General features: G+C 39.0%; 1 protein-coding gene across 8 annotated transcripts; it reads right to left on the bottom strand.

Moving 5' to 3' along the window:
* Positions 1-511: 511 nt before the first annotated feature.
* On the bottom strand, positions 512-24,472 carry fbxl4 (F-box and leucine-rich repeat protein 4). Of its 8 annotated transcripts, none has more exons than XM_028471480.1 (9): positions 24,404-24,472; positions 19,835-20,449; positions 17,312-17,648; positions 11,626-11,870; positions 11,170-11,383; positions 9,416-9,487; positions 7,645-7,823; positions 3,754-3,941; positions 512-1,270 (listed from the first exon to the last, which is right to left on the bottom strand). In XM_028471480.1, the coding sequence occupies exons 2-9, from the start codon at positions 20,329-20,331 to the stop codon at positions 1,107-1,109; spliced, it is 1,896 nt and encodes a 631-aa protein (XP_028327281.1). In that variant the 5' UTR covers positions 20,332-20,449; positions 24,404-24,472; the 3' UTR covers positions 512-1,106. The 8 variants fall into 8 exon arrangements, with proteins under 8 accessions (XP_028327281.1, XP_028327277.1, XP_028327283.1 ...); XM_028471476.1 differs by lacking the exon at positions 24,404-24,472 and adding an exon at positions 22,317-22,445; XM_028471482.1 differs by lacking the exon at positions 24,404-24,472 and adding an exon at positions 21,955-22,199 and having other exon boundaries at positions 19,835-20,278.
* Positions 24,473-25,386: the final 914 nt, after the last annotated feature.

Consider the following 25,386-nt stretch of genomic DNA (forward strand, 5'->3'; position numbering starts at 1 on the left):
AAGAATAAAGATTATTATCAGAGCCATCTGTCCTCCAACATCTACAACAGCAAAGGAACCACAGCAGAGACATTTGTCCTGTAAATGTGAAATGTAGAACGTTTCCAACATTAGTAGTGGTTACATACAGGAGTCCTAAAATGAAAAACTAAAATCTGGCATAAATTAATATATTAACATTGATTATCCATCCATCCTTCCATTTTCAGACCCGCTTGATCCTGTTTATCAGGGCCGTGGGGTTATCATTGGTTATTTGCAGAAAAATATTTGTATCTAGTTTTGAAAAGAAATAATGATTCTTTGGTGATACAAAAAAAAAAAACGTCTAAGAACTACTTCATATTTTGAAAGTTACTATAGCTACAAACTGCAGTTAGTGCCAAAAGTGTGATTATTAATAAAAATTTGTCAAATAACTTAATGCCCCCACTGTACATGGTTATATTCAGTTCTGCTTTTCTCATTTAAGTTTGAATCTTGATATTTAAGACATTTGACACACACTTCCTGTCTATAACTTTCTTATATTTGGATGTGTTCATTTGGAGCTAATAGTGCATATAAACATATCAAAATGCTTGTTTTCTTATTATTACTCTTCATTTTTTTTTTTTTTAACACAACTTGTGGTATTTTCACTCAAATTGGCCCTCACACCTTGCTTCAGTCTTTAAAGCTAATAACAGACACTAAATCATTCACTGTTGATTGGTCAGGGTGAAACCAAACACTGCATTGCAGCTCAGTGAGATTTCAACGATGAAGCCCTCAAGTGAAAACATTAATCATCCAGTAGTTATTCAGACATTTTCCTGTTGTCTGGGTAGGATTTTGTTGGTTTATGATGCCATCAAAGTTCATTTCTTGAATTGTGGACAGATGGAGCAACTTTTGCCCCAACTATCTGTATTTTGAACAAAAACAAATGCTCAGTTCTACATTCCAGCTATGAGGAGTCTCCAGTTGTTCGTCAACAGTGAGTAAATCCAAAGACTCCAGTGTTACCTTCAGTGACTGCTGGGAAGAAGAGCATGTCTGTAATTCTGGTATCTCCTTATCTGTCCTGTTTCTGAGTACCTTGAGGCATGAGTCAGTGATGGAGGTCACTGAGTGAAGCTTTTCTTAAAGGCCACATTTTGGAAAAGGCCCGAGAGTTCCTGAACGACCCGCATGTCGATCTGTGAGCAGAAGGAGACGTCCAGCAGGACAAGCTGAGGGCAGGACTGGAGGAGCTTCTTGAGGGAGGCGGGGTTTACAAGGCGTGTACCTGTCGGGAAGACAGATTACACAACAGGAAATGTAAAAAGATTATTTACAACTGCATAAAAATAAAAGTTGACAACAGTTAGTCACAACATTTGTGGGATCCTCCGTTTTACCCTGTAACATATTGCTTATTAAAAATTGTGACATTCATCTTCTCCACTTGTGATTTATATCGCAGCAAACAATCTAATCCAGCGACTCAGGCACATCTAAAACAGCCAGAGAAGTGTCACGTCAGCAGAGCTAGCCAGGCTAACAATCAGGCTCCTGTGCTGTCAAACGCAGCTGAAGCTACAGCGTTTGTGCACAGCTGTCACTGCTGCAGATTTGCTGAGTGAGCTACATTTTATTCATGTCCATATTATGTAGATTGACTGGGTTTCTGTTTGCAGGTTCATTCCAAAGTTTCTATTCCTAAGCCGCAAATTCAGAATAAGGAGAGGGGGGCGTGTCACCAACAAACACTTAGGAGGTGTGGATGAAGTGAATCACTACGAGGAGACAGCGTTTACCTCAGATGTACAAACACTTTAAAATATACACTCAGCAGCCACTTCATTCATAGAAGATGTTCAGTTTGAAAATAGAGGGATTTATTAAAGGCAGTGTAAACTTATAAGTAGCACTACAGGGTTTCTGGGACTTTACTCTTCTGATATATACAGTATACATGATAAAGCTTAGCCAAACAAAACAAGAAAGCACCCTCTTTACTTGGTCTCTGATCAGAGAAAATGTCACATGGTCAGAGATTTTTAAGACTTAAGAGTGCGCTCTTTGCCAAAGTGACTCATAATTGGTATTCATCAATTGTCATTGGGTCTCTGTGTTTAAGTCTTCATACTGAATAATCAGAAGTAATCTCTATTTGAGAGTTTGACATGTTGGGCTTACTGGACCTTCCCTGATGGCAGGAGGTAAATAAGTAGCAATGGTTAAAAAAACAAATGAGTAACAAATTCAATTTAGTAAAATGAAACTAGATTAAATCAGACAATAATTTTGGTGATTAACTCATTGAGTGCCATTGACGTCTATAAACGTAAATTGTGCTTTTCGGCTGGGGTTGCTAGGAGACAGTGTGACAAAGCTCTCCGGTGAATATCTAACTTGCACAATGATGTAGTGACCAACTGGTGACATGTAGGTGGCAGCAGCACACCTTTGGATGAGAGATCACCCATTATGGGCGAGCTCAGAGGGAGAGGAAAGGAGTTTACGAGACAGAAAATGGTGCTACGAGAGTTGATGCTGACGTTCCCAGCAGCTCACAGCAGCGCACACTCGACCAGAGCATGCGTGGAATCCAAGTGGACTATTGAGAGTGTCGCGATGGTGAGCGAAAAGGATAAAAAAAAAAAAAACGGGGCAAGCACTGACACTCAGCATGTCCGGGAGGAGGAAGAAGTTGCGTGTGGGGAGAATGACGGGGGAAGAGACTTGGAGGAACGCCAAGAATCCATTCAACGCTGACATAGATAACAAAATAATAATAATGTTGCCATCAAAAGCCTGGTCTCAGTGTGGTTTTTGTAGTTTTATAGTAGGAAACCAATGTTGAGGTGTCCATAAAGCTTCAAAGTCACGAATAAATTTTTTCAGAAAAAGACATTTTTCTCAGCTTTTTGTCACAAACTGGCAATTTGTGTGAAATTTGCCTCTATTCAACTGCTGATTAAAGAAGAACGAAACAAGCTAAAAACAAAATTATTTCTTCTGATGAAATTCGAGTCTTTAATCTTTCAAAATATGGTGTCATAATTCAGACTGTCATAGGAAAAAATATTCTGTGGTTCTTTAAAAATTAGTCAAAATGCTCTAAAACGGCTGGCACTGAGGGGGTAGACATTTTGAAAATGGCTGGCACTGAATAAGTTAACAGGCAACTCAATGAGCTTTATATGATTAAAAATGTAAACATTTAAAAAAAATAATAAAGTCAAAAGACAGACTGACTTGAAATTTCTGACTCAAAATGAACACTAGTTTACTTGGATATGGCAAAAGCGTTGAAATATTGAATTGTGTAGGCTATGGTTTTTGCTAGCATTTTACTAAATATTTGATGTCTATGTTATAAAAGTAGTGAGAAGAATGTATTTATTGCTTGCATTCACATTGTGATGAGTGCATGTGTTAGCAGGCATGGGGGGTGGGGGGGATTCAGGGAGGTACTCTGTGGGTGATTAATCGCAGATGTAGTGCATGTGATTGATCACACCTGTTTTCTGTCTATTGGCAGTCTGTGGCATGCAAGCTGGGCTACACTCCTGCAACAGGAGCAACAAAGCTAAACTCACTGAACTGAAAGACTGTGTAACCACCTCGATCATAAAAGCCCAAAACCAGCAACTCATGCCTCAAACCCTGACCTGACAAGCAGTCTTGCTAAGCCTAAATATGAATTTACCTTGCTTCTTTCTACTTCTGAAACATTTAAATTGCTACAGTAACTGTTAAGTCTCATGTACGTTGATGGTTTACCCAGTATATCCAGGTGCTGCAGAGAGGGGCAGCTGGCAGCCAGCTCCTCAATGTCTGAGTCGCACACTGTGCGGTTGGCAGTGAGGAAGAGCTTTCTCAGTCGTGGTAGGCTGCGGGCAAGGTGTTGGAAACATCCGGTGCTGCTCTGCAGAGTGGGACACCAGCCCAAGTCCAGCTCCTCTAGCATCCTGAGCAGCCAAAAAAGTGACAAATTACAACAAAAGAAAATTAAAGAGTCACAATACTTACACTTAAACAACTTCCATTTACTGCTTTGGAAGCTTCACTCCACCTGTACGGTCATTTCATTAGTGATGGTAGTGCAGTGGCATTCCACATTAACTTTATTTCCAAAAGTATTCGCTTAACTGCCTCACATGCAAATTAACTTGAGTGATATATTATTCTCAATCCATAGGTTATATGATACTGGCCCACCTTTTTCAGGCTAGGCCAGTTCTCAAACACAAAAGTGTCCCATAAATGGCTTTATGAACCTTGCTTTGATTACCAGTAGGGCGTCATGTTGGAACAGGGAGGGGGCATCCTATAATCATTCCCACAAATCTTGTAGTGCTGCACGCTGATTTGTTCTTCAGCTAATCTGAAGGTCACATGACATTCTGTAGCCATTGATTATGCAGAAATCTATCCACCTCTCACTACAATGCACTTCAGCATCATTTAAAGGTCATATATCATGCAAATCAACTTTTTTAAGCTTTTAACCTTGTAACAATGTTAATTCCTTATCAAAAACACCCCCAAAGTATTATTGGGATTTCTTCCTGCATCTCTGAGAAATCCTCAATAACCCTGCTCTCTGAGCTGCTTCTCTGCCCTCTTCTGAAAAATGAGCAGTTCAAATTCTAGTGACATCACTAGAATTATGAACTGTCCCCTCCAGGAAGTGCCTGCTGCTGATGCTGCATCTCCACAGTGAACATACATGCCCATTCTCTCTGGTGCTAAAGGCATGTGAGTGGCCGAAGAGCACCAATCTTCTTTCCTTTCGACTGTTCCCTTCAGGGGTTCGGAGGTTTTTGAATCAGATGCCCTTCCAGACACAACCCTCAGCATTTATATGGGCTTGGGACCCACAATGCAATGCGTACAACTTTTATGACAATGTCACATCAAGTCTTTACAGTAGCAATGAAAACCAAATTTTGAGAAGCAATTTCCACTTTTTACATTTTTTTTTTGAGCAAGTGAGGCCTACATTGTCTTCATCTGAATAAAAAATTGTCATCTGAAGCAGCTTTCAATCAATTACATGATATTCTACGTCTAAGTTTGAATCAATCACTTTACAGCAAAATGATACTAATAATGCTAAATTAACAGTTGCCATGGGTACTGATGACATAAATGTTGGTCCAACTTTTTAAACAGAAATTTCATTAAGACACAAGCCTTTACGGTAATAAAGTAATCACACATCATACATAACTTATATAATTCACTGTGATTGAAATGTCATAATAACGTACTACTCATACTAAGTCTGAATGCATGTATGGAAAGATGGAGTAAGTGAGAAATTCCCGGATGTACAATATATGAGGACATTTATGAAATATGCACATACTCAATCGCCCCATGATGCATTGCGAGCGGAACATAAAATTGTCCTATAAGCGGCTTCAAGCTAAAAGGCATACATCCCCCTTTCAAAACAAAAGCATCTCTTCTTGTCTTCCATTAATGTTTTACCCTTTTGTAAATAGGGCTCTTGTTTTGAAGTTAACTGAAAGTTTAGTCAGTTGCACAATGGTGGGTCTCCAAAAACCTCTGAAATGTCGGCATTAAATATGCACAGTTTGATATTGTACTTCGACACTTTCTTCCTCAAAATGCTTTCAGAACCTTTAAAGGTGGCAAATCAATGAAGAAATTTAGTCTCATACTGCTTCAGGTTTTGTTGTTTTCGGTTAGAAATGCATCTTGGGAAACTTGGAAGTATACTTCAGTGGCAACGGTCACCATAATAATCCTCCTAATCATTCTAATAGTATATAGTAGACAGTATATCCAACCCTGGTAAAAATTATGGAATCACCAGTCTTCGAGAATGATCACAGACATGCCACAAAACTGAAGTCATTTAAAATGGCAACTTTCTGGCTTTAAAAAAACACAAAAAGAAATCAAGAAACAAAATTGTGGTAGTCAATAACAATTGCTTTCTTAAATCAAGCAGAGGGAAACAATTATGGAATGGTAGTTACAAACAGTATTCTTCATCAATCCGGCTCCAACTTTCTTTGATTGCTGTTGCCAGATCAGCTTTGCAGGATGGAGCATTGACATGGACAATTTTCTTCAATTAACCCCACAGATTTTCAAACGGATTGAGATCCAGACAATTTGCAAGACATGACATTGACCCTATGTATCTTTCTTCAAGGAAAGTTTTCACAGTTTTTGCTCTATGGCAAGATGCATTATCATCTTGATAAATGATGTCATCATCCCCAAACATCCGTTCAATTATAGGAATAAGAAAAGTGTCCAAAATGTTAACATAAACTTGTGCATTTATTGAAGATGTAATGACTGCCATCTCCCCAGTGCCTTTACCTGACATGCATCCTCATATCATCAATGACTGTGGAATGTTACATGATTTCTTCAGGCAGTCATCGTCATAAATCTCATTAGAACAGCACCAAACAAAAGTTCCAGCATCATCACCTTGCCCAATGCAGAATCGCAATTCATCACAGAAAATGACCTTCAACCAGTCATCCACAGTCAACGATTGCTTTTCCTTAGCCCAATGTAACCTTGTTCTTTTCTGTTTAGATGTTAATGATGGCTTTCGTTTAGCTTTTCTGTATGTGAATCCCATTCCCTTTAGGCGGTTTCTTACAGTTCAGTCACAGACGTTGACTCCAGTTTCCGCCCATTTGTTCCTCATTTGTTTTGCTGTGCATTTTCTGTTTTCAAGACAAATTGCCAATTGTTTCCTGTCTTGACACTTTGATGTCTTCCTTGGTCTACCAGTATGCTTGCCTTTTACAACCTTCCCATATCGTTTGTACTTGGTCCAGATTTTAGACACAGCTGACTGTGAACAACCAACATCTTTTGGAACATTCCGTGATGATTTACCTTCTTTATGAAGTTTGATAATCCTCTCCTTTGTTTTAACTGACATCTCTCGTGTTGGAGCCATGATTCATGTCAATCTGCTTTGTGCAACAGCTCTCCAAGGTGTGAGCACTCTTTTTTTAACTGCAGACTAATGAGCAGATTAAATCTGATTTTAATCTGTTAGTTTTGTAAATGGAAATTTACAAGGTGATTCCATAATTTTTTCCTCAGAACAGAGTGATTCCATATTTTTTAACATTTGCTTGATCTAAGAAAGCAACTGTTAATGACTACCACAAATTTTTTTTTCTTGATTTCTTTTAGTGTTTCTTAAAGCCAGAACTGTGCCATTTTAAATGACTTTAGTTTTGTGGCATGTCTGTGATCGACTTATTTTCTACAAAATGAAACAACTGAATGAACATCCTCTAAGACTGGTGATTCCATATTTTTTGCCAGGGGTTGTACTCATTGAGTGTGTAGTGTATAATACGTTAGTATGCACTTTCAAAAACAGCCATTGATTACTTGAATTAGAGAACTGTGACATACAAAAAGCGTCACTCAAAGCTTTCTTTACATGGTGCCATCATTACATTATTTGGTGACGGGTGAGTTTGAACAATTCAAGACTAAAATTTCCCAAAATGTATTTGATTCATTTTTGAGTGTGACCAGGTGTGCCATGGTCAATGTGGATAAGTATTAAAGTGTGGAAGTATTCAAATAATCAATGTCTTCAGTAAACTTGGACAAGTCTTTCAAAGCTCTGAACCTTCTGTTTGTGCCCACCTGCAGCCGGAGACAAGTTCAGCCAGGCCTCGATCTGTCAGGTTCCTGCAGCGCCACAAGTCCAGGGAGCACAAGGTGCGACATCGAGTCGCAAGCATACTGGCCACTACATCATAGTCCTCAATCTGCAGGAGAGACATGTAGGCTTTACTAATGCTCTTCAGTGTAGCAACACCATCCTAAAACATCAGAGACAAAATCCTTTGGGGGTTCAATACCAGCATGGGAGAATGTTTCACTTGACTAATAGCTTCTGATGTGTTTTTGTATAGTACGGTATATGAGGAAGCAGGAGATTTGTTTACATAATAAAACTGATAATTGGCTTTAGGACTGTATGAGAAGAACGCATTAATAAAAGAGAAGAAATAATTGAAGGCGTAAGCAGTCTTCCCACTGACTGTCTTACAAACTTTTGAAATGTTGCAGTGATAAAAAAAGAAAAAATGAAGATGATTAGTTTGTATCAACAGCCTTGTACCAAATAACCTCACTACCTCTGGGAACAAGAGAACAAAACAATATAATAATATGCACACAAAAAAAATGATTTGCGTTTGCAAGCTTGTGTTTTGGTTGCTAATGTTTGTTATATTTCATCCTTTCATCCAACATCCAAAGAGACTACATTAACTACTGCACAGCCGCACAAGCCACATAAAAGACAGCATGTGGAACATTGTTCAAAGTCAGCAGTGAATAGAAAAGCAAAACCTGACAGGAAGAGTCACTTTTTTACCACAATTAATAAAACAAATGCAGCTTATTTTCTGAAACCTGTTTTATAGCCACAGTTAAATCAAAAAAGAGAATACAAATGAGAGGAAGTTAACGCTAACATTTTTACTTCTCTATATTGAGTTTATGCTTTTACAGTCAGCTTGAAAATATGTATTAAGCGAGAAAATAGTTCAGACAACATTTTCTGTTTGTTTTAAGAAATCAGAGCACTCAGTGAGAACCTTTCCAAACTGAAGGACAACATGAAAACTGTGGTCAAAGTCTGAAGTCTGTCTTGATAAATCCAACTCGTGGCATTGCTTGGCTAAATATGTCCAAATATATTACTTTCCTTAGCAGCAAATACGAATTTCCAACAGGTGTGTGGATGTTCTGTTTGTTGATGCTGACTAAAAAATTAGAAAGTAAACATTCTCATGTCAAACGTTGCACATGTGTTATCACCAAACAGAAAGAAGCCAAATAGAAGCAATTGTGGTCAAACAAATTCAAAACACACGAACTAGTTGAAACAAAAAGCTTTTTCCAAGCTATAAACAATGTTAAATTAGCTATTAGAAAGCTAGCACTATTAGATTGATGGCTTTTTCTTAAACTACAGTTCTCTTCACCTGTTAAAAAGACCAAAGGAGTGAGGAGTACCTTCAGGTAGCTTCTGGCACAAAAAAAGAAAGACTTGCTAATACACAGTGGAAAAACTGAGAAAATGGCTGTCAAGAAATCATTTTGTAAACTTAATAACTGCTGCAATATAATTTATAAATATCAATTAATCATACATTTAATTAAAATGCAGCAAATGCAGCACTGTTTGTCAGCAGTTATGTACTGTCATGTATACTGTTACAGAATATTTGAACAAACTGCATACTTATTCCTTCACTTTGGAACAATCCAACCAGGCTAGCATTCTCTAAATACAACAAGACTGACGAATGCATCAGCTATAACCAATGAAATAAAAAAAAAATGAGTGATTAACATGCTATGTGTGCTCTATGTAATCTTGTGTCCTTATACAGGTTCTCACCCTAACACAGCTCCCCAGGTTGAGGTGTCTCAGCTCAATGCAGAACGTCAGGATGCTCAGGATCGCCGTTTGCTGCAGAGAACAAAGAGAATGACAACAAATCTCATGCTGCTAACTTTGGTAGATGACCACTGTTTAATATATTCATACACATTTTAAACTTAGCGGCTTGTGGAAACACAAATACAAAAAAAGAACAGGGAAATAGACAGTCAATCTATTTGCCAAGTGCACTGGAGCCAACAACAAAGTAATGGGCCCGACAGTGACTCACAAATATAAGTAACATAGATGTATAAGTTATAACAAAGACTGAGTACAAGTTTGAATACATTATTCTGTCATATTGTCTTAACATCAAAGTGTTGTGGAAAAAGATTTCTGTCAACACTTTCCGCATTTAAGGGAATTCAATATTGCAAAGGGGCTCATTTTTATATATATATATATATATATATATATATAAGTATGAAGTCAGGACAGAGGCCTCTCCAAAGACCCTGCAGCTAGGGTGGAGAAATGGGAATCCAATGCTGCAACTGCCTCATCCACAGGGTAAAGTGTCAAACATGAAAGTGAAAGCTTGTGTTTGTGTGTGCGCGCCCGACTCATTCCCTGGCATTTTCATAAACGCCCCTCTCTAGTGAGGTAGCCATTTAATTAGAGCAGTGACAGGGCAATGACAGCTCAGCAGATACACAGCCCGCTCTCTCTCTCTCTGTGTGTCTGGGCATAAACAACCTGTGATGCCTGGCTCCACCAACAGAAACTCTACACTGACTCCTGCCAGTGAGGCTGAGGCATAAACACTAAACAGGAGGCAGGTTTTAGACATCAGACATGTCCAAACCCGAACACAAGAAGTCTCTGAGACTGTCCTTGCTCAAAGATGTATCATTCAAAAGAAAAGAAAGATACAAACAGGTACTTGAACCACCATAAAGGCAGCTAAGGTCTTTGGGTTCATATTTTAGAGAGGCACCTACAGTATAAAGATTTCATTTGTAATAAAAAGCCAAACTGCACATTACATTTTGCACATAAAGTTACTGAAACAGAGAAGTTCCTAAGATCTGAGAAAAGGCAAATCATAGATTCAATCTTATTTCTAGCTAGAATAAGAATGGATAGGAACAAAATTGGGCTTTGCACAAAAAAGCAACTACTGAAATATTGCAACACTTTTCGAATTTTTGATTTGAACTTTTTGATTGAAATGTATCTTTAAAAAAAAAAAATCTAATCAATTTATACTTATAACAAGAAAGCACAAAACTCAGTGAAGCGCCATGTTTCCTCTTTGCCAGATATTGGCATCCATCTGGATCAGTGATCCTGATTATGGTACCATGATCATTCACACTTTAAAGGCTTGGGAAAAAATTACATCCCCATTAAAAACAATTCAGTAGATCCAAATGTATGGGCCCCATTGAACTGAAAAACCAATGTGCAATCTGGATCCTATCCAGATGAAACTCAGTGGGATAATTAACCCAACAAAACTGAGTGAAATTTCATAAAGATCGGTGAAATACAAACCGAGATAGGAATTTTTGAAATTTCGCCAATGTAATTGAACTTTCCAAGGAATAAGGTCTATCTCGGTAAAATTTTGCAAAAATCTGTTTGTACCTTTGACAGAGACCTGCTAGCAGGCAAACAAATACACAGAACCTGTCAAATAGTGATTGCCACTATGACTCAGATATAGCTACTGTATTCTGCAAAAACAAACAGAACTTCACACATACCTCTATCTTGGTGCGGTAGAGCACTAGTCTGCGGAGCTGTGTCAGCTTGGAAATGTGTGTAAAGGCCTGTGGATTGAGGCGATCACACGATGACAGGTTGAGCTCCTGCAGTCCCGGGCAGGACTGGGAGATGACTTCCAAGCAGGCTTCATTCAGGAAGTGGCAGCAGGACATTTCCAGACAAACCAGGCTGAGACCACAAGCCTTCATGAAACTAAGAAGAAGGATGGACAGTATTTATGTCAAAAGAAACAAAAAAAAGAACATTACCAATAGTTTTTTTTAACATGTATAAGAAAAGGGCCAACTTTCTTCTTTTTAATTTGTTATAAGACGTGAACATTTCAGTCTACTTCCTCTGCCTCCTTTAAAACTGCATTTACTTGTGATTAATGTCCACTTCTCCAAGGTTGTTTCCCCTTTTTCCTCAAATTTGCAGTCTGCTGCTAGCCTGACCTGCTAAAGCCCGTCAGGGTGAGAGCTCCGCGGTTGCCGGTCCAGGACAGGTTGAGTCTCTGGAGGAGGGTGCAGCGGCTCCGCAGGTGTTCAAGGGAAGCGTCACTCAGACGGGCCCAGAAGGGCTGCAGACTCAGCTGGGTGTACTGCAGCGGGTCGCAGCAGTGCTGGTGCAGCAGCTTACAGCTCTGGGACAGACGGCAGAGGTCTGGCAGGGTCAGGTGGCTCAATATCAACTGGATGAGCTGGGGACGGAAGACAAGGAGAGGGGACGGAAAGGGTTAGACGTAAGGGAGGAGCAGATGAAAAGAAGAAAGACAAAACATGCCGAGTATGGTGAGAGAACAAGGCTGAAAAAGCCAGCATAATAACAAACAGTAAAGGGTATGTGAGCAGAGAGGAGAAGGGAAAACAATTCAGAGTGGAGTTGAGAATCTTAATCATGTCCCCCTCTGTCAGGCAGATCTAAATAGTGTTTATCTGGAACACAAAGCACTGATAGCAGGATCAGTGGCGAGGTGAGCCGGATTGTTTTGCAGCCGAGTTCGCGTTGCCTCTCAGAGTAAAGGATGACTGTGCTTGCGAGTGTCGCCGTGAATTAACAATACATTGTGTTTAGGCAGATATCAGCTGACAGATAATAGTTATATTGTGTTGCTGAAACAACAGCGTGGAGGTTGTGAAGACTGCTGGTAATGGCAGCGGTTTGGAGACGAGATAAGAGAATGAATGTGAAGAGCGCTGCTAGTGTTTTGAAGCTTGGCTCAGACAACGTGACATGTCTGCATGGGCATGAAAACGACTCTGTCTGTGGGTGAAGACGGTGTCAGAACCTGTCAGTGCGTGTGCAGCATACAGGTATACACTGAGCACACTTGGGTTGGGGACAATTATAATCCTAATTGCGTAATTGACAATTATGATGTGTTTATAATTGTAATTTCCAAAACCTGTTGCTGTTGTAATTACAATTGTAATTTTCTTGAGTTCAGATAACTGACTTTGTAAAGAAAAAAGATTTTTTTTGTTAAAAAATGTTCCATTTTAATAACACTAGAACAGAGCCCGTCGGAAGTATGTATTCATATTGTGGAAGCTTAAGTAGAGTTGTTAATTATGGCCAAATGAGTGTGTGTTTGAAAATTGGATGTACAAAGAGGTATACATACTCTGTACTCTAGTCTGTAGTAAAGTTGTAAAGAGGTAAATTTACGGATGCAAAGCATGTGCGATTTCCTTGGTTTAATTTTATGGGACATGCGCTTGATAAATTGATAAATAAAGTGTGAACCAATGTTCGCTGAACTTAAACAAATGGATAATACATGTTATCCCCTGTCCTTAGACCATCCTTCGGCAAGGAAAAACTCGAAAAACCCAGTGGGAAAAATAATTACACACAAACATGTCATGTACATCCAAGGTGCGCATTAGGTTTTAAACTTTTGGTGAAAATATCAGCATTTATAATGCTGTGTTCGCAGAGAAATGTGCATGTTTCACTGTTTGCTTTCAGCACAGGAGCTGTAACTTCCAGGAACTATATGACTCCATTTCGAACTTCCGTTGTCGCAACTCTCTCTCTAAACGGCTCTGTGTGCGTGCGGTTCAGAGGTCCCTCCCCCCTCTCATGTCCTGTCCATAACTCCATGTAGTTAATTACGACAATGTACCTATAATTCCAGTTATGTCACTCGGAATTAATGGATTCAAATTGCTTGACCAACCAATAGCTTCCAGAAACTATTGTGTGCTCCCGTCCGGTCTAACCCGCATTCAAAATAAAATGAAAATAAACATTTTGCAACACACTTAAATACCTTTTAGCAGTACAAAAACGTTTTTAATATTGACCTTCTTTTTCAAACCAGCAAACAAACTGCAACACAGTGACGTCTTAAACCGAAACTGGAAGTAACGCAACGCAATCGAAATTGGGAGCCGTAATCTCAAGACAAAATGAAAATAAATGTTTTGCAACACCAAATAATGGATGGCTGTTAAAAAAGTTTCAGCTCGATCAGACACCGCATCTGGGAGATATGCGCCCCCCACACACACACACACACAGACGTTCCTTGCTTTTATAGAGCGATAAGGAAATCCCCCTTTTCAACTTTTTTCTCCTTCAACTTTGAACTTCAGCTGTTCAGTCATTCTTCAACCGATTTCAACAATTCAACTTTTAAAATTTTCAATTATCTGTTGTCTTTGAACGATTATCCTCAACTTTCCTCTATCTTCAACTGTTTTTGACACACAACCCTTCAACTGCAGTGACTTTTCAGCTCCAATCCTATTTTTAGAGCGTATTGTAACACAGCACCTGCATCCTCACTTGCAAATACTCTAGTTGTAATTGGGATGAAAATTCTATAAAAACTATAAATTACAATTTAATCAAATGCAAAACTGGGGAACCATGTTACAATTTCTATGGCTTAATTAAAATATGTTAATACGGTGTCAAATTTACTACCTTTCAGTTCTCTTGAGGATCATTTAACTATTTAAAAACAATTAAATCTCGGGGTATACTCAGTCAGAAGCCCACACTACAAATATCAATACCAATATTTTTATGGATTAGGAAGCTTAACAAGGTAACCAAGAGATGCAAAACAAATTGGATGATAGATCATATTATTGAGTGTATTTTACAGCTGATTTAAGACATTGGTCAAACTGACCCTTTATCATAAGAGGTGCTAACAGAAAGCTAATACAAGAGGAAGGTTACATTTTATGGTGTTATTTATTAAAGGTTCAGCAAATGTGATTAATTCTCATTGAACTGTAGTAATTGAAAACGTAATTGTAATTGATCAGGAAAAAGAGAGTTAGTTGTGGATGCAAACATGAACCTTTGCCACTACAAACTGCTGCATCTGAACACTAAACAGCTAGTTGAGGGTGTTGCTTCTGTTCAGGCAAAGTCGTCAAACGTTTGAACTGTTGATCCAAACTCTGGCACAGTAAGAGGGACAGCCACTACCTAACATGACAGGAATCATCATTTATGCACTGTAATGGATTTAGACTACCAGTAGTAATGATAATATAATACTGTTTCATTATATAGTCTAGTCCACACTGAGACATATTTATATTAGGGGTGGGACTTAATTACAAAAATGTGTCTAAATAATTAGAAACTTTGTAATTAATTAATCTTGTTGGTCTAAATTAATTGCCTAACAATATTTGACTCGAGAAACAATGTTTCTTAATTTAAATGGATTTTTGTATATGACTGAATCAATTAAAACAATAAATGAGTTTAAACTCCAAATTTTGTTTATTATTTCCGTCACCGAGAGCTAACATAATGTGCAATGTGAATAAAAAATATTATGATTGCATTGTTCACAAAGCACAAACTTAAAATTTAAGTAACTAACAAATTAGTTTTTGTGAATTGAAATAAAAAAAAAAAAACAGCACTTAGTACAGAACATTCCAAAGAAGTGGAAACTGGACATTGCAAAATAGAATATCTGTGGCATGAAATAAACAGATCAACTGATGAAGCTGATGAATTTTGCTTGAACATAGCAGTTCATAAGTTGGTAACTTGGGTCAGACGACACTATCTGCAACACCGCTTCTAGCCCCGCCCACATCCTCTACCAGAGAGTGGTCGACTGTCCACTACAATCATTTATCCAGTGACTTTGTTCATTTGTCAGCCATGGACTTATTCATTTTAGCTCTGAACCCTGTCATCTTGTCGGATGTAGATTGGTGACACTACCTGCTCGGACTAGGACTGTTGTCCGTGCTAGCTGCTACATGTTTAGCATTGAAATGGAAGAATTTCACCGAAATGCTGCAGGCTGCAAAGCTCCTAATCGGCAAACTCTTTCTCGCACAATTTGCACACAATTGGGCTTTTTTTTCTATCCGGTGTTTTTTTTTTACCATTTCCTGGCACACATTGCCACATGTGTAGGTACTGGATTGTCCACTACAGGCATCTCAGGGATAGACCTCTGATTTTTCATGATCGCGGAAAACAGACGGAAAAGACGGAATTCACGTTCTGAAATGGAGAAAGCAATCTGAAACAGAGAAATCAATCTGACCTGTTTTTCTCTCCTCTTTTTTAAAATTGTGCCCTAACATGACTTGGAAATGCCTTACATGCACATTTTGGGATAAGATCAGGCATTTATACAAGGGTTCTTGCCAGCGCTGTTGAGCATAGGGGCCCCCGACATTGTACATTTGTTCCCCTACAGAGCGATGGCGCCCCCTACGTTTAGTCTTCAGATTGTCTTTTCCTTTTTAGTAAGTACCGTTGTAATAACAATTGTACACTTGGACACAAAACGGACTTCCAGGGGCACCTGGGTTGCTTGAACTCTATTTTTAATCTGCATATCCGAGAAATGCATACATCAGGCTTAACGAGACATCGGCTTCATTCGAGTCGGACAGGTTCGGGGCGCGCTGTCTCGGGTCAGGTCTTCTTTTTTCGGCCCGATTAAAGCTCTAATGTGTGCATCTTCTGAGTGTGTGTAAGCGTGCAAGTCCTCCAATTGTGTGTGTGTGCGTGTGTACTCTCCGGTTGTGTGCGCGAGTCCTTCGCGTGTGTGTGCATCCTCCGTGTGAGTGTGTTTGTTCCAATATTACTGCAGGTCCCACATAATACCTCATTTAAATTTCAAAAGCGCGTCTTGGAATCAGTCTTTTGAATAAAATGTTATTTCTTGTCTCTACAATGTGTGTGAGTATTTAATAGTGGAGGACCTATAACAAGCATGAGTAACTCGAAAACTACATTCATCATTACCTTTCAACAATTTAACAAATAACTTTTGTCTTTAAAGTAAGGCTGGAACAATGATAAAAAAAAATTTAAACCCAACTTTAGCTTTACTTTACTAAATTTTGCCCTCTGAGAGTTAAAAATTTCAAAGTGTTCTGCACCAGTGGCGCACACTCGCACACCACGTGATCCCCCTATGCTGTAAAAAATTCCTGGTGAGAACCGTAATTTACGCGCAATTTTTCAGTGTTATGAGTTTGAGTAGTGACCATGTTATGCTGTGACTGTGCTGTGATAAACAGGCGGTTCAGATAATAATGGCAGCATTTAAATGGTGATGAGCTTACCTAGTGACACGTCATGGCAGAAACATTACATTGATCTCCCGGTTGGCGGTAGTTAAAGGTTTCACAAATAATGTTTTTGGACTATGTCACACATTACCATAATAGTTTTCTTGTTAAACGGGTGGCTGATTGTCTAGCAATGTGGCTGACGTTGCTATAGTGAAGTAATCTCACATAATCTCAGCATAATTATCCCAATTTCCTAAATCATTTGAGGCATATAAAATGCAAAATTAATAATGGCAGTTTACCCTATTAACTCTACTTTACATGTTTGGTAGAATTTCGGGAAGTTTAATAGCCAGTAAAGTCGTTCACATGGGGAAATATAATGACACAGAAATTAAAGAGAAAAGTGTAACAAGATATGGGGGAATGGGACACTAAAATAGAATTTTTGGACATTTTTAAAGAGAAAATTGGAGGCCTTACTCAGGTCAATGCCAAAGACCACCCTTAAAACAGCTGCCCTAGTTTAAGTGACCACCTATGAGAATAATGAAGGTGTGTCTGATTATTGAGTAGCAAAACAACAGCAGTTTAGTACAAACACATGTTGTATATTCACCTCATATGGAAGCCTATCAAAGTAGCCATTGCTCGTCCTCTGGTTCTTGCCATCTGTGCCTTGCCTGAAAGGACCTCCGACATCAGAGAATTCCTCCTCGCTGTCACTGAGATCACTGATATCAATGACTGGCATCTTATAAAGAGCCAGCAGGGGCCTTTCTTTGACTCCACGCAGGATGACAGCATCGAGCTCTGTGTAGTAGTCCAGCAGCGAGCTGTTGACCTCCAGTCGCAACAGGTTTGTTGGAAAGCTGATATGCTTGATTTTAGGGGAAAACTGGCGGGCTTGGGGTGTTAACATCTTAGTGGGCTCACCTGACCACAACACCTCCCATCTAGGAAAATGAACGCATAGGCAAGAAGTTATAATGTGAAAACAGAGATTTGAAGAAACCACAGTATCTCCATGTAGTTACAGTACGCTAAGATGTTTCATATGGCTCAAAATATTTGACTGGAGTTATGAACAAGTGCAATTCCTGACTTTTGTGGCTCTCAACTCATTGTGCCTAAATGTTTTTTAATGAATTAATAATAAGCTGAATCCAATAAACAGGACCCATCTTCAGAAAAAACAAAAGGAAACGCCACCAACTCAAATTTTCATGGATACAATAAACAGCGTGGCTTGTTTTTATTGACTATTACTATAAAATGTCTTTTTTTAATTAAATACAGTCCATAGAATGGTGCATTAGTTCTTAAGTTCCTCAATGTTTTTTTGCGTTGTGTTTTGGAAAATGAAAAAGCTTGATAAAGATGTTAAATATTAGTTCTATTCATTTGTCTCAATGGTGCTTTCAATATACAATTTGATGGATATCACGTTGATATTATTTAACATCTGTGTGCTAGTATTTATAATGAAACTCTGGCTGGATGCATTGAGTGATGAAAAACTGCTTTGAACAAATCAAAACAAACCATATGACAATTTAGTTTAAAAATACCATTTGTTGGAGCCAGTGTTATTAAATTTAGATTTTTGTCGACTAATAAAAATAAAACAATAATTTTGTCCCATGGGATGAAATTCAATTAGAACTTATGTGATCATGTGGTCTTACACATAGGGCCTGTACCAGAAAGCTGGATTTCCTCTTATCGGGCAAACTTCCAGGATTTATTCAGTGTGTGTGGTGTACTACGACTCTGGCTAACTTCTTACCTGGCTAAATTATCATGGTAATGTATCGTGGATGGATCAAGTTATTCATTCATTCATACATACGCTATTGTGACACTGATAGAATCAGCAGGAACACACTACAGTGAAACAATGTGCTCTCATTCCAGTGTGTGTGAGATACATTGAGGAGGACTACCTTAATAAAAACACACCTGTGCCTTAACGGGTCCATGTTAAGCTTAATCAACTTTTCTGTGCTTTAAACATCATAAAGTGCTATTAAGGCTTCATACACATGCCCAAAGTGTTTTTTTCATTGATTCCCTCAATCGTTAGTTAGAGGGTGATTTGCTCCTTTATTACTGCAGGGTGAGCCCAAACACCTCGCTCCAATTTGATGATGCACTGAGCTGGAGAAGCCACGCTGCCATGAAAGCTCTCTTCCGTGATTGGCATGTAAACAGACACGCTCACTAAGGTGAGCATTACGGCGTCCTTCACGCAGTGCTATGTATGTATTTTCTACAGTCTATGTATGTACCGGTGAACGCTCCGCCTCCACGCTCTGTCTCATGTTTATAAGGCAGTATGAGCTTGGCTACGGAGTGGGTGGGAGGAGGGCAGGCCGTCCTCTGGCCCTACTTCACCGTGCGGGGAGGAGGAAGTCAGTGTCCCGTCTATAGACATGCCCACTCATGAATATGCATAAGTAGGCCACAAATCAGCCTGTTTGTGTAGAGTTGCTCAGAAAGTGACTTTTCAGAGGCTAAAACTCTGAAAAACAGGCAAGTTTGGGAAAATAAACCTCAAATACTGTTTCTGTAGTTCTTAGAACAAATGGAGATGGGTGAAAAATAGCACGACATGGGACCTTTAACAAAGTGAAACTGATCAGAACGCTGTCCTCTTAGCGTCAGATGGATTTATATTGTATAATCTCATGCTTTTACGCATTAACAGTGTCAGCAGCTTCCTGCCTGCATTCCTTCCTTCCTACTTTTTCTGGAGCAACAGTGTTGTTTTTGGTCTGAATGTTCACATTTTTAAAGAATTATTCCTCTACAGAATTTCTCTGCGATTGTCTGGTGCTGCAATCTCTACCTCTGCACATAGCCGGGCTGAAATCACCTCACTTAACTGAACGTATTTATATCCTGCTTCTTAGTACAGGGGCTCTCTGACAGAGAATGTTTGGTTGGGTGAAGCCCACTGACGAAGAGATATCCCACATATACTTATCCAGCTTCATAGCACAGGCCCTTTGTGTCAAGTTGAATTTTAGTCAAAAGACTGCTGCTATTGTTGCTCAAAACTCTGCCAGGATCACTTCAAAAAACAGTATAACTTGTGCTATAAATGAGCCGCTTTATTAACTGACGTGATTGTCATTACCTGACATCAGTTGGTGGGTTCTGAGAAAAAGGGTTGCAAGAGCAGGCCAAGATCTGTACGATAGCTCCAGGGTAGTAGGTCTCAAACACCTCCACTGCTGTGGGGTAAACAGGCTCCTCGAAGCCGAGCTCAATGTAATCATAACTGTGGAAGCTTTTGGGAACACGACGGAACCGAGGCCAGGCGCTGACACACTGCTCCCACCACTTTCCGTACGACCTGAACACAGCGGTCTGGGTGAAGTCGCCTGAGCTGGGGTAGACGTTGGGCACCCCTGCCAGGTTCCACATGGTGTAGGACATGCTGTTCTCACTCCCATAGTGGGAGCTGAAGTCCAGAACCTCCTTAGCATACTGCTCCACCTCAACACTAACTGGTAGCACTGCCCGCTGGCCGGACTCCACGGCCCGTCGGCTGGTCAGAGCCTCTCCGCGAGTCCCACTCCTGGAGCGCCGCCGCAGACAGATATAGTAAAACATGCTTAAAAGGGTTAACATAAGGAACTCTGGGACTGATGGGGGCAGCTAGGGGAAACAGATGCTATAGGCAGTGAAAGCCTCCAGCCGACAGTGACAAGCTCTGAGGAAGGGCTAGAAGCCTGGCTGCATGCATGACCTGTGGGTTAGGCAGAGACAAACAATAGCAGTTAGAACAATACGGTGACACAAATACCACAAAACAAACTATTAATACTACTATTTCTCAATCAAAGTGATCCTATACTGATGTATCTGAGGATTGCAAACAATTGTTGACAATAATTATTTTCTTTTGTTGGTTTTTTTTAAGGCAAATTAAGCAAACATGAATGTAGATACTAGCAACACTATTTATATATAGCTACTATGGCTGTAGACAAATAAAGCCAATAAATACCAAGAGGACATAATGAGCTTTCAGCAAGGCCGAGTAAGTTCCTCAAAGCAATATGCACCAAAATAAACACATAAAAAAACTACATCTCCAGTATCTACATGTGCCACAAAGGTACACATTTTGTTGCATCATTTACTGGTGGGAAAAATTAAGTCTGAATATCATCAAATTCATCACAACATTTTGTCCAACGAACAGTATGTTAATCAGGTCAAATATCACCAAAACCAGTTTAAAAAGGGAAGTAAAACTGCTAAGAAGTACGACAATATCCGGCTGTAACAATTTAGATTGTTCCCTTAGTTTTAAGGCAAGTTAGGACAGTAGACTTTAGACTTTTAATCAGAGTCATAATAGAACGAATATTTGCAAAGTCAACCCAAGGCCACTAATGTCCCTACCTCGCTGTATGTTTGACACCCGAGTTAAAACATTTGCGCTTTTATTAACATTAATTGATCTCTAAGGTTTCCTAAATTGGCAGAACAGACTTGAGGTACAATTGTAAACGTGATATTGATCAAATAAAAGTAACATATGCATGGATGACTGGTTCCTATCAGCTGGGCACGAGGGAACAGCACTTTCAGCGTTTGCCAAAGTCAAAGTATTGCTTTTGTTTTTTAATTTATTACAAAGTTGCAGCTAATTTGTGACAAAGTTTACTGTTGACTACGTTTTGTTTACGGTTGCAATATTTTATTTTGCATAAACTACAATACGTAGGGTCACGTGTTACGTTAAGATAAATGCTAAGTCCCAGCACACACATTTTGCCACTTAAACAGCTAGCAATTGATAGCAAAAATAAATAAATACATACGTAAAAACCCGTTTTAATACAGATGTTTAATTAGCAGTCAATGTAAAACTCCTAGGGTTGGGTTTTTAAACGTTTAGTCGGACTTGTACAGAGACGTGTGAGGTTTGAACAAGCTAATAAAGCCGGCCGACCAGAGATCACTTTACAGCTTGGTAAAGGGACCATATACTATGAACCACGTAGACCCAACTACTACCAAAACACTCTTTTTGAGGCTATGGCTTAGTAACGTCACTAAAGTGTCTGTCGTGAACCAACCAGCTTGTGCTGCCGGTGTTAGCTAATGTTAAACAGCTGTTGTTATTATTGTGGCTCGGCTAGCTGAGCTGTCAAAACAGACCATTAGATGTTAGCTTGGTGTATCAACCCAACAAAGACAGCAAACACACCGGGACGGAATATAAACTCAATTTACAATGACCGTAGGTCGATGAATCCATTCATAACGAGCAGTAATCTCCTTGTTTCGCTTTACCAGGGTGCTTTCACCCAGGAAAAACAAGACCACTCCATTTACACCGTGCTGCCTTCGCGGACCATCAGGAAAACTCATTGACGACTGCAGTTCAAATGATTTAACTTAATACTTCAAAAATAAATAAATTATTAATGCAAGTAATTACACTTCATTAAAACTGATTGAATTAAGACCAAAACAATGCTCGTTTAAAGTGCTATTCCAATAATTGAAGATTTCCTGAATAAATAACCCCATAAGCTTCCTAGCCATTAACAAAAACAAAAAATGGAGGAAAAAAAATGCCCCTGACCCGAATAACTTACTGTTGGTTAGATTTTAAAGTAAGTCTGTCATGAAAAAAACAACGTGATGCCTTTTTTTCCTACAATTTCCCTCGTCTCAGTGTCGAGGTAGTGTAGGAAATACTGGAAGCTACGTACAACCATTTAATGCCACCCACAGCGACATCAACATCCGGTCATGGGTCGCTGTTATACAAAGGATTCTGGGAGGTGTAGTTGTTTTTAAATTAGAGACAAATAAAAAATGCAAGACAGTTAAACGAAACAAAACACTCGTGATTTAAATGAAATGGATGGAAAGTATTGTCTATTTATTATTATTGATATTATTATTGATAATAATAATAATAACAAGAAGAAGAAGAAGAAGAAAAAGAAAAAGAAAAAGAAGAAGAAGAGGAAGAAGAAGAAGAAGAAGAGCTTGATTGAGATCATTTTCATTTACAATGGAAGATTGAACATTAATTTGATTCATAAAAAACAAATATCAAGAGAACGTAATTTTGGAAAATAATGATTAATGATTTACCTGTAATTCATAATTACAAGTGTCCTTAAGGATCAGCTATACAGAAAACAGGAATTAGTGTTTTGTGCTGAGTATTTCATTCCTGTTTATCTATCCATCCATTCATTTTCAGACCTGCTTTGTCCTATTTCAGGGTTGTGGGGGTCTGCCGGTGCCTAACTCTGGCTCACACTGGGTGCTATGCGGGCCGGGGGTACACCCTTTAGAGGGTGCCAGTCCATCGCAGATTTCCTGTTTATTTCATACAGATTATTAGTACTTAGTCATCTGAATATATTCTTGCAATTCTAAAAATGTGTGCTGATTGAAGATGGACATAACTATCTGTTCATTTGCAGTGTGCTTCTTTTGTGACACAAACCTGTCTGATCCAAGATATTTCCAAAAAGGCTCAAAAATTGTAGTCAGAAGAAAAAAAATGCTCTGATACCAATTGGGAGAAAAACAGATATGACAGCCAATGGAGCACCAAAGACACACACACACACACACATATCCTTTAGTGGCTGCTGCTGGATGGAGGCCCTTTAAACGGGCACTTGGAAACCCTGAAGGAGTTTTGGATCCACCTCTGATAGCAGCTCCTGGAGGCAGCCTGAGCTGATGGCTTTGTGTTGCTCCTCTGTCAGGCGGGGAACAAACAAGTCTGTCTGATGATTCCGTGTTTCAATATACTTCACACTATCAGTGAAGCATCACCACAACAGCGTTTTGAGTGATGATGAATAAAAGCTTCATTATCTGTCACAGTTCCCTTGAAATATTATAAACACAGAACAAAAAACCATCATATCTCAAATAAACCCTCAAGTGTTTGTCAGAGTTCCTCGACCATTCATCTGCTTTCTGATTGGCCATTTGCTTTTAGTTTTATTGTTTTTTTTACAGATGACTGAAAACTGCATTAGAATCCTTATAAATAGCAGCAAGACACCAACAGTGAGCACACTGTATCATTCAACATTATTTGGAATAAATATTGAGACTCATTGTATATTTATATTTTCAGACAAGCAGTATGTGATTATATTTGACGTGTTAAAATGGTCTCATCAAGAGAAGAAACATGTAACAACTTGTGGGATTCAGGACAAACTTCAACTTTGGATCTTCAGTCAGAGTCTTTTATTTTTTTATTTTTTTAAAGGGAAAAAAAGGGGAAGTGTCTCAGAAAACATCACTTCTGAGTTACTTTATTAAAATCTTGAATTTTACTGATTATAAACAACCAATCTCAAATGTAGTCTTCCTCATGGACTTTTGTGGTTTATTTTGGGTTTTTCAATTCATTATTCAACACATAATTCTGAAATCAACAGTTCAACTACTTGTATCTGGAAACTACAAACCTGTTATTATCTATAAATATCTTATCTTTAAATATTACATGCTACAAAGTCACACCAAGGCCAAATTGGACCCTCTGATGCCCTGATGTTGGGCCCCAGCTCATAACTTTGACACCAATGCCCAAATGCAGCTCTGCCCCAACCTGCCTGGTTTATTCTTACACTGCTTCCACAATGTCTTTCTGCTTCGCCTGACAAAACACATACATATTCAGTTTGTGTGTTCTTACCAGGGACTCGCACGATTATCTTGGTAGGACAGATGTTGGCTGGGTAGTTACAGCAGCTGGAGGAGAGCTGTAGAGTGGAGACAGGACACAGAGGAGAGAGAAAGGTGTGGGTTAGAGGTTCTAGATGATGGAACTGTCGTTACTTTGTCATGTGAATGGTTCAATAAATCCAGACAGTGGCCACTTTGTTCATCACATAAAGTCACACTTCAGTGAATGATCTGCTGCTTTAAGAGACACCACTCAAAAACAAGAAAGGTGAATCACACAAAGCCCTTCTGCATCAGTTATTTATGTTTAGGTTGTAAAACTACATTTAAGTATTTTCCAATATATTGCAAAAGCCCCAAATCAAGATAATATACTTTAATGGACGGTATGATTTAATAAGACAAGGCAAGCGTTGTAGTTTGTATTTATTTCATTTTCAGCTTTATTCAATTTAATACACCATTAAAAATGCTTTAATACAGAAAATCAGGTGATTCCCAAGATGCGATTCGACTCTCTTTATCTTCTTGTACAACCCTGTGGGGCCATGGTGCAGCCATAACCTTGTTAACCCTGATATAAACTGTGTGAATCACACCTTATCTCTGTACCACAGGTGGGTTGTGAAATGGCAGGTGTTTGTAGCAGTACACTACTGGTGTGTAGCCCGACATAATTAGATATGAATTCATGTTGCTCACTCTGTGCCCTGTGGATCTCGTGTGAGGTAGCAGTCTCATTTAGGCTAATATTTACACAGAAGAACAGGGCTGTGCATGCAGAGACCATTGAATGGGCAGGGGCTCATTTTTGTTTCTACCTCCTGTCCTTACGAGGCATCTCTGCAGAATGAAACTTGATTGATAAACAATAATCTGATGCACATACAATGCACACAGAGACATACAGCTATTGTATAGCCATGCATTTGCTCCATAATGCTCATTTATAATATTATCTTTATTATTAGTAGTGCTATTCATGAATTAAAG

Source organism: Gouania willdenowi, chromosome 16, assembly GCF_900634775.1.
Source record: "Gouania willdenowi chromosome 16, fGouWil2.1, whole genome shotgun sequence".
In the NCBI taxonomy this organism is placed as follows: Eukaryota; Metazoa; Chordata; class Actinopteri; order Blenniiformes; family Gobiesocidae; genus Gouania; species Gouania willdenowi.

Coding starts and splice junctions, on each gene's coding strand:
- fbxl4 (XM_028471480.1), bottom strand. CDS start 20,331: ATGTTAACCCTTTTAAGCATGTTTTACTATATCTGTCTGCGGCGGCGC. Junction 3,942..7,644: donor GAACTTGTCTCCGGCTGCAG/GTGGGCACAAAC, acceptor TTGGCTGCTCAG/GATGCTAGAGGAGCTGGACT. Junction 1,271..3,753: donor GCAGCACCTGGATATACTGG/GTAAACCATCAA, acceptor TCTTCCCGACAG/GTACACGCCTTGTAAACCCC.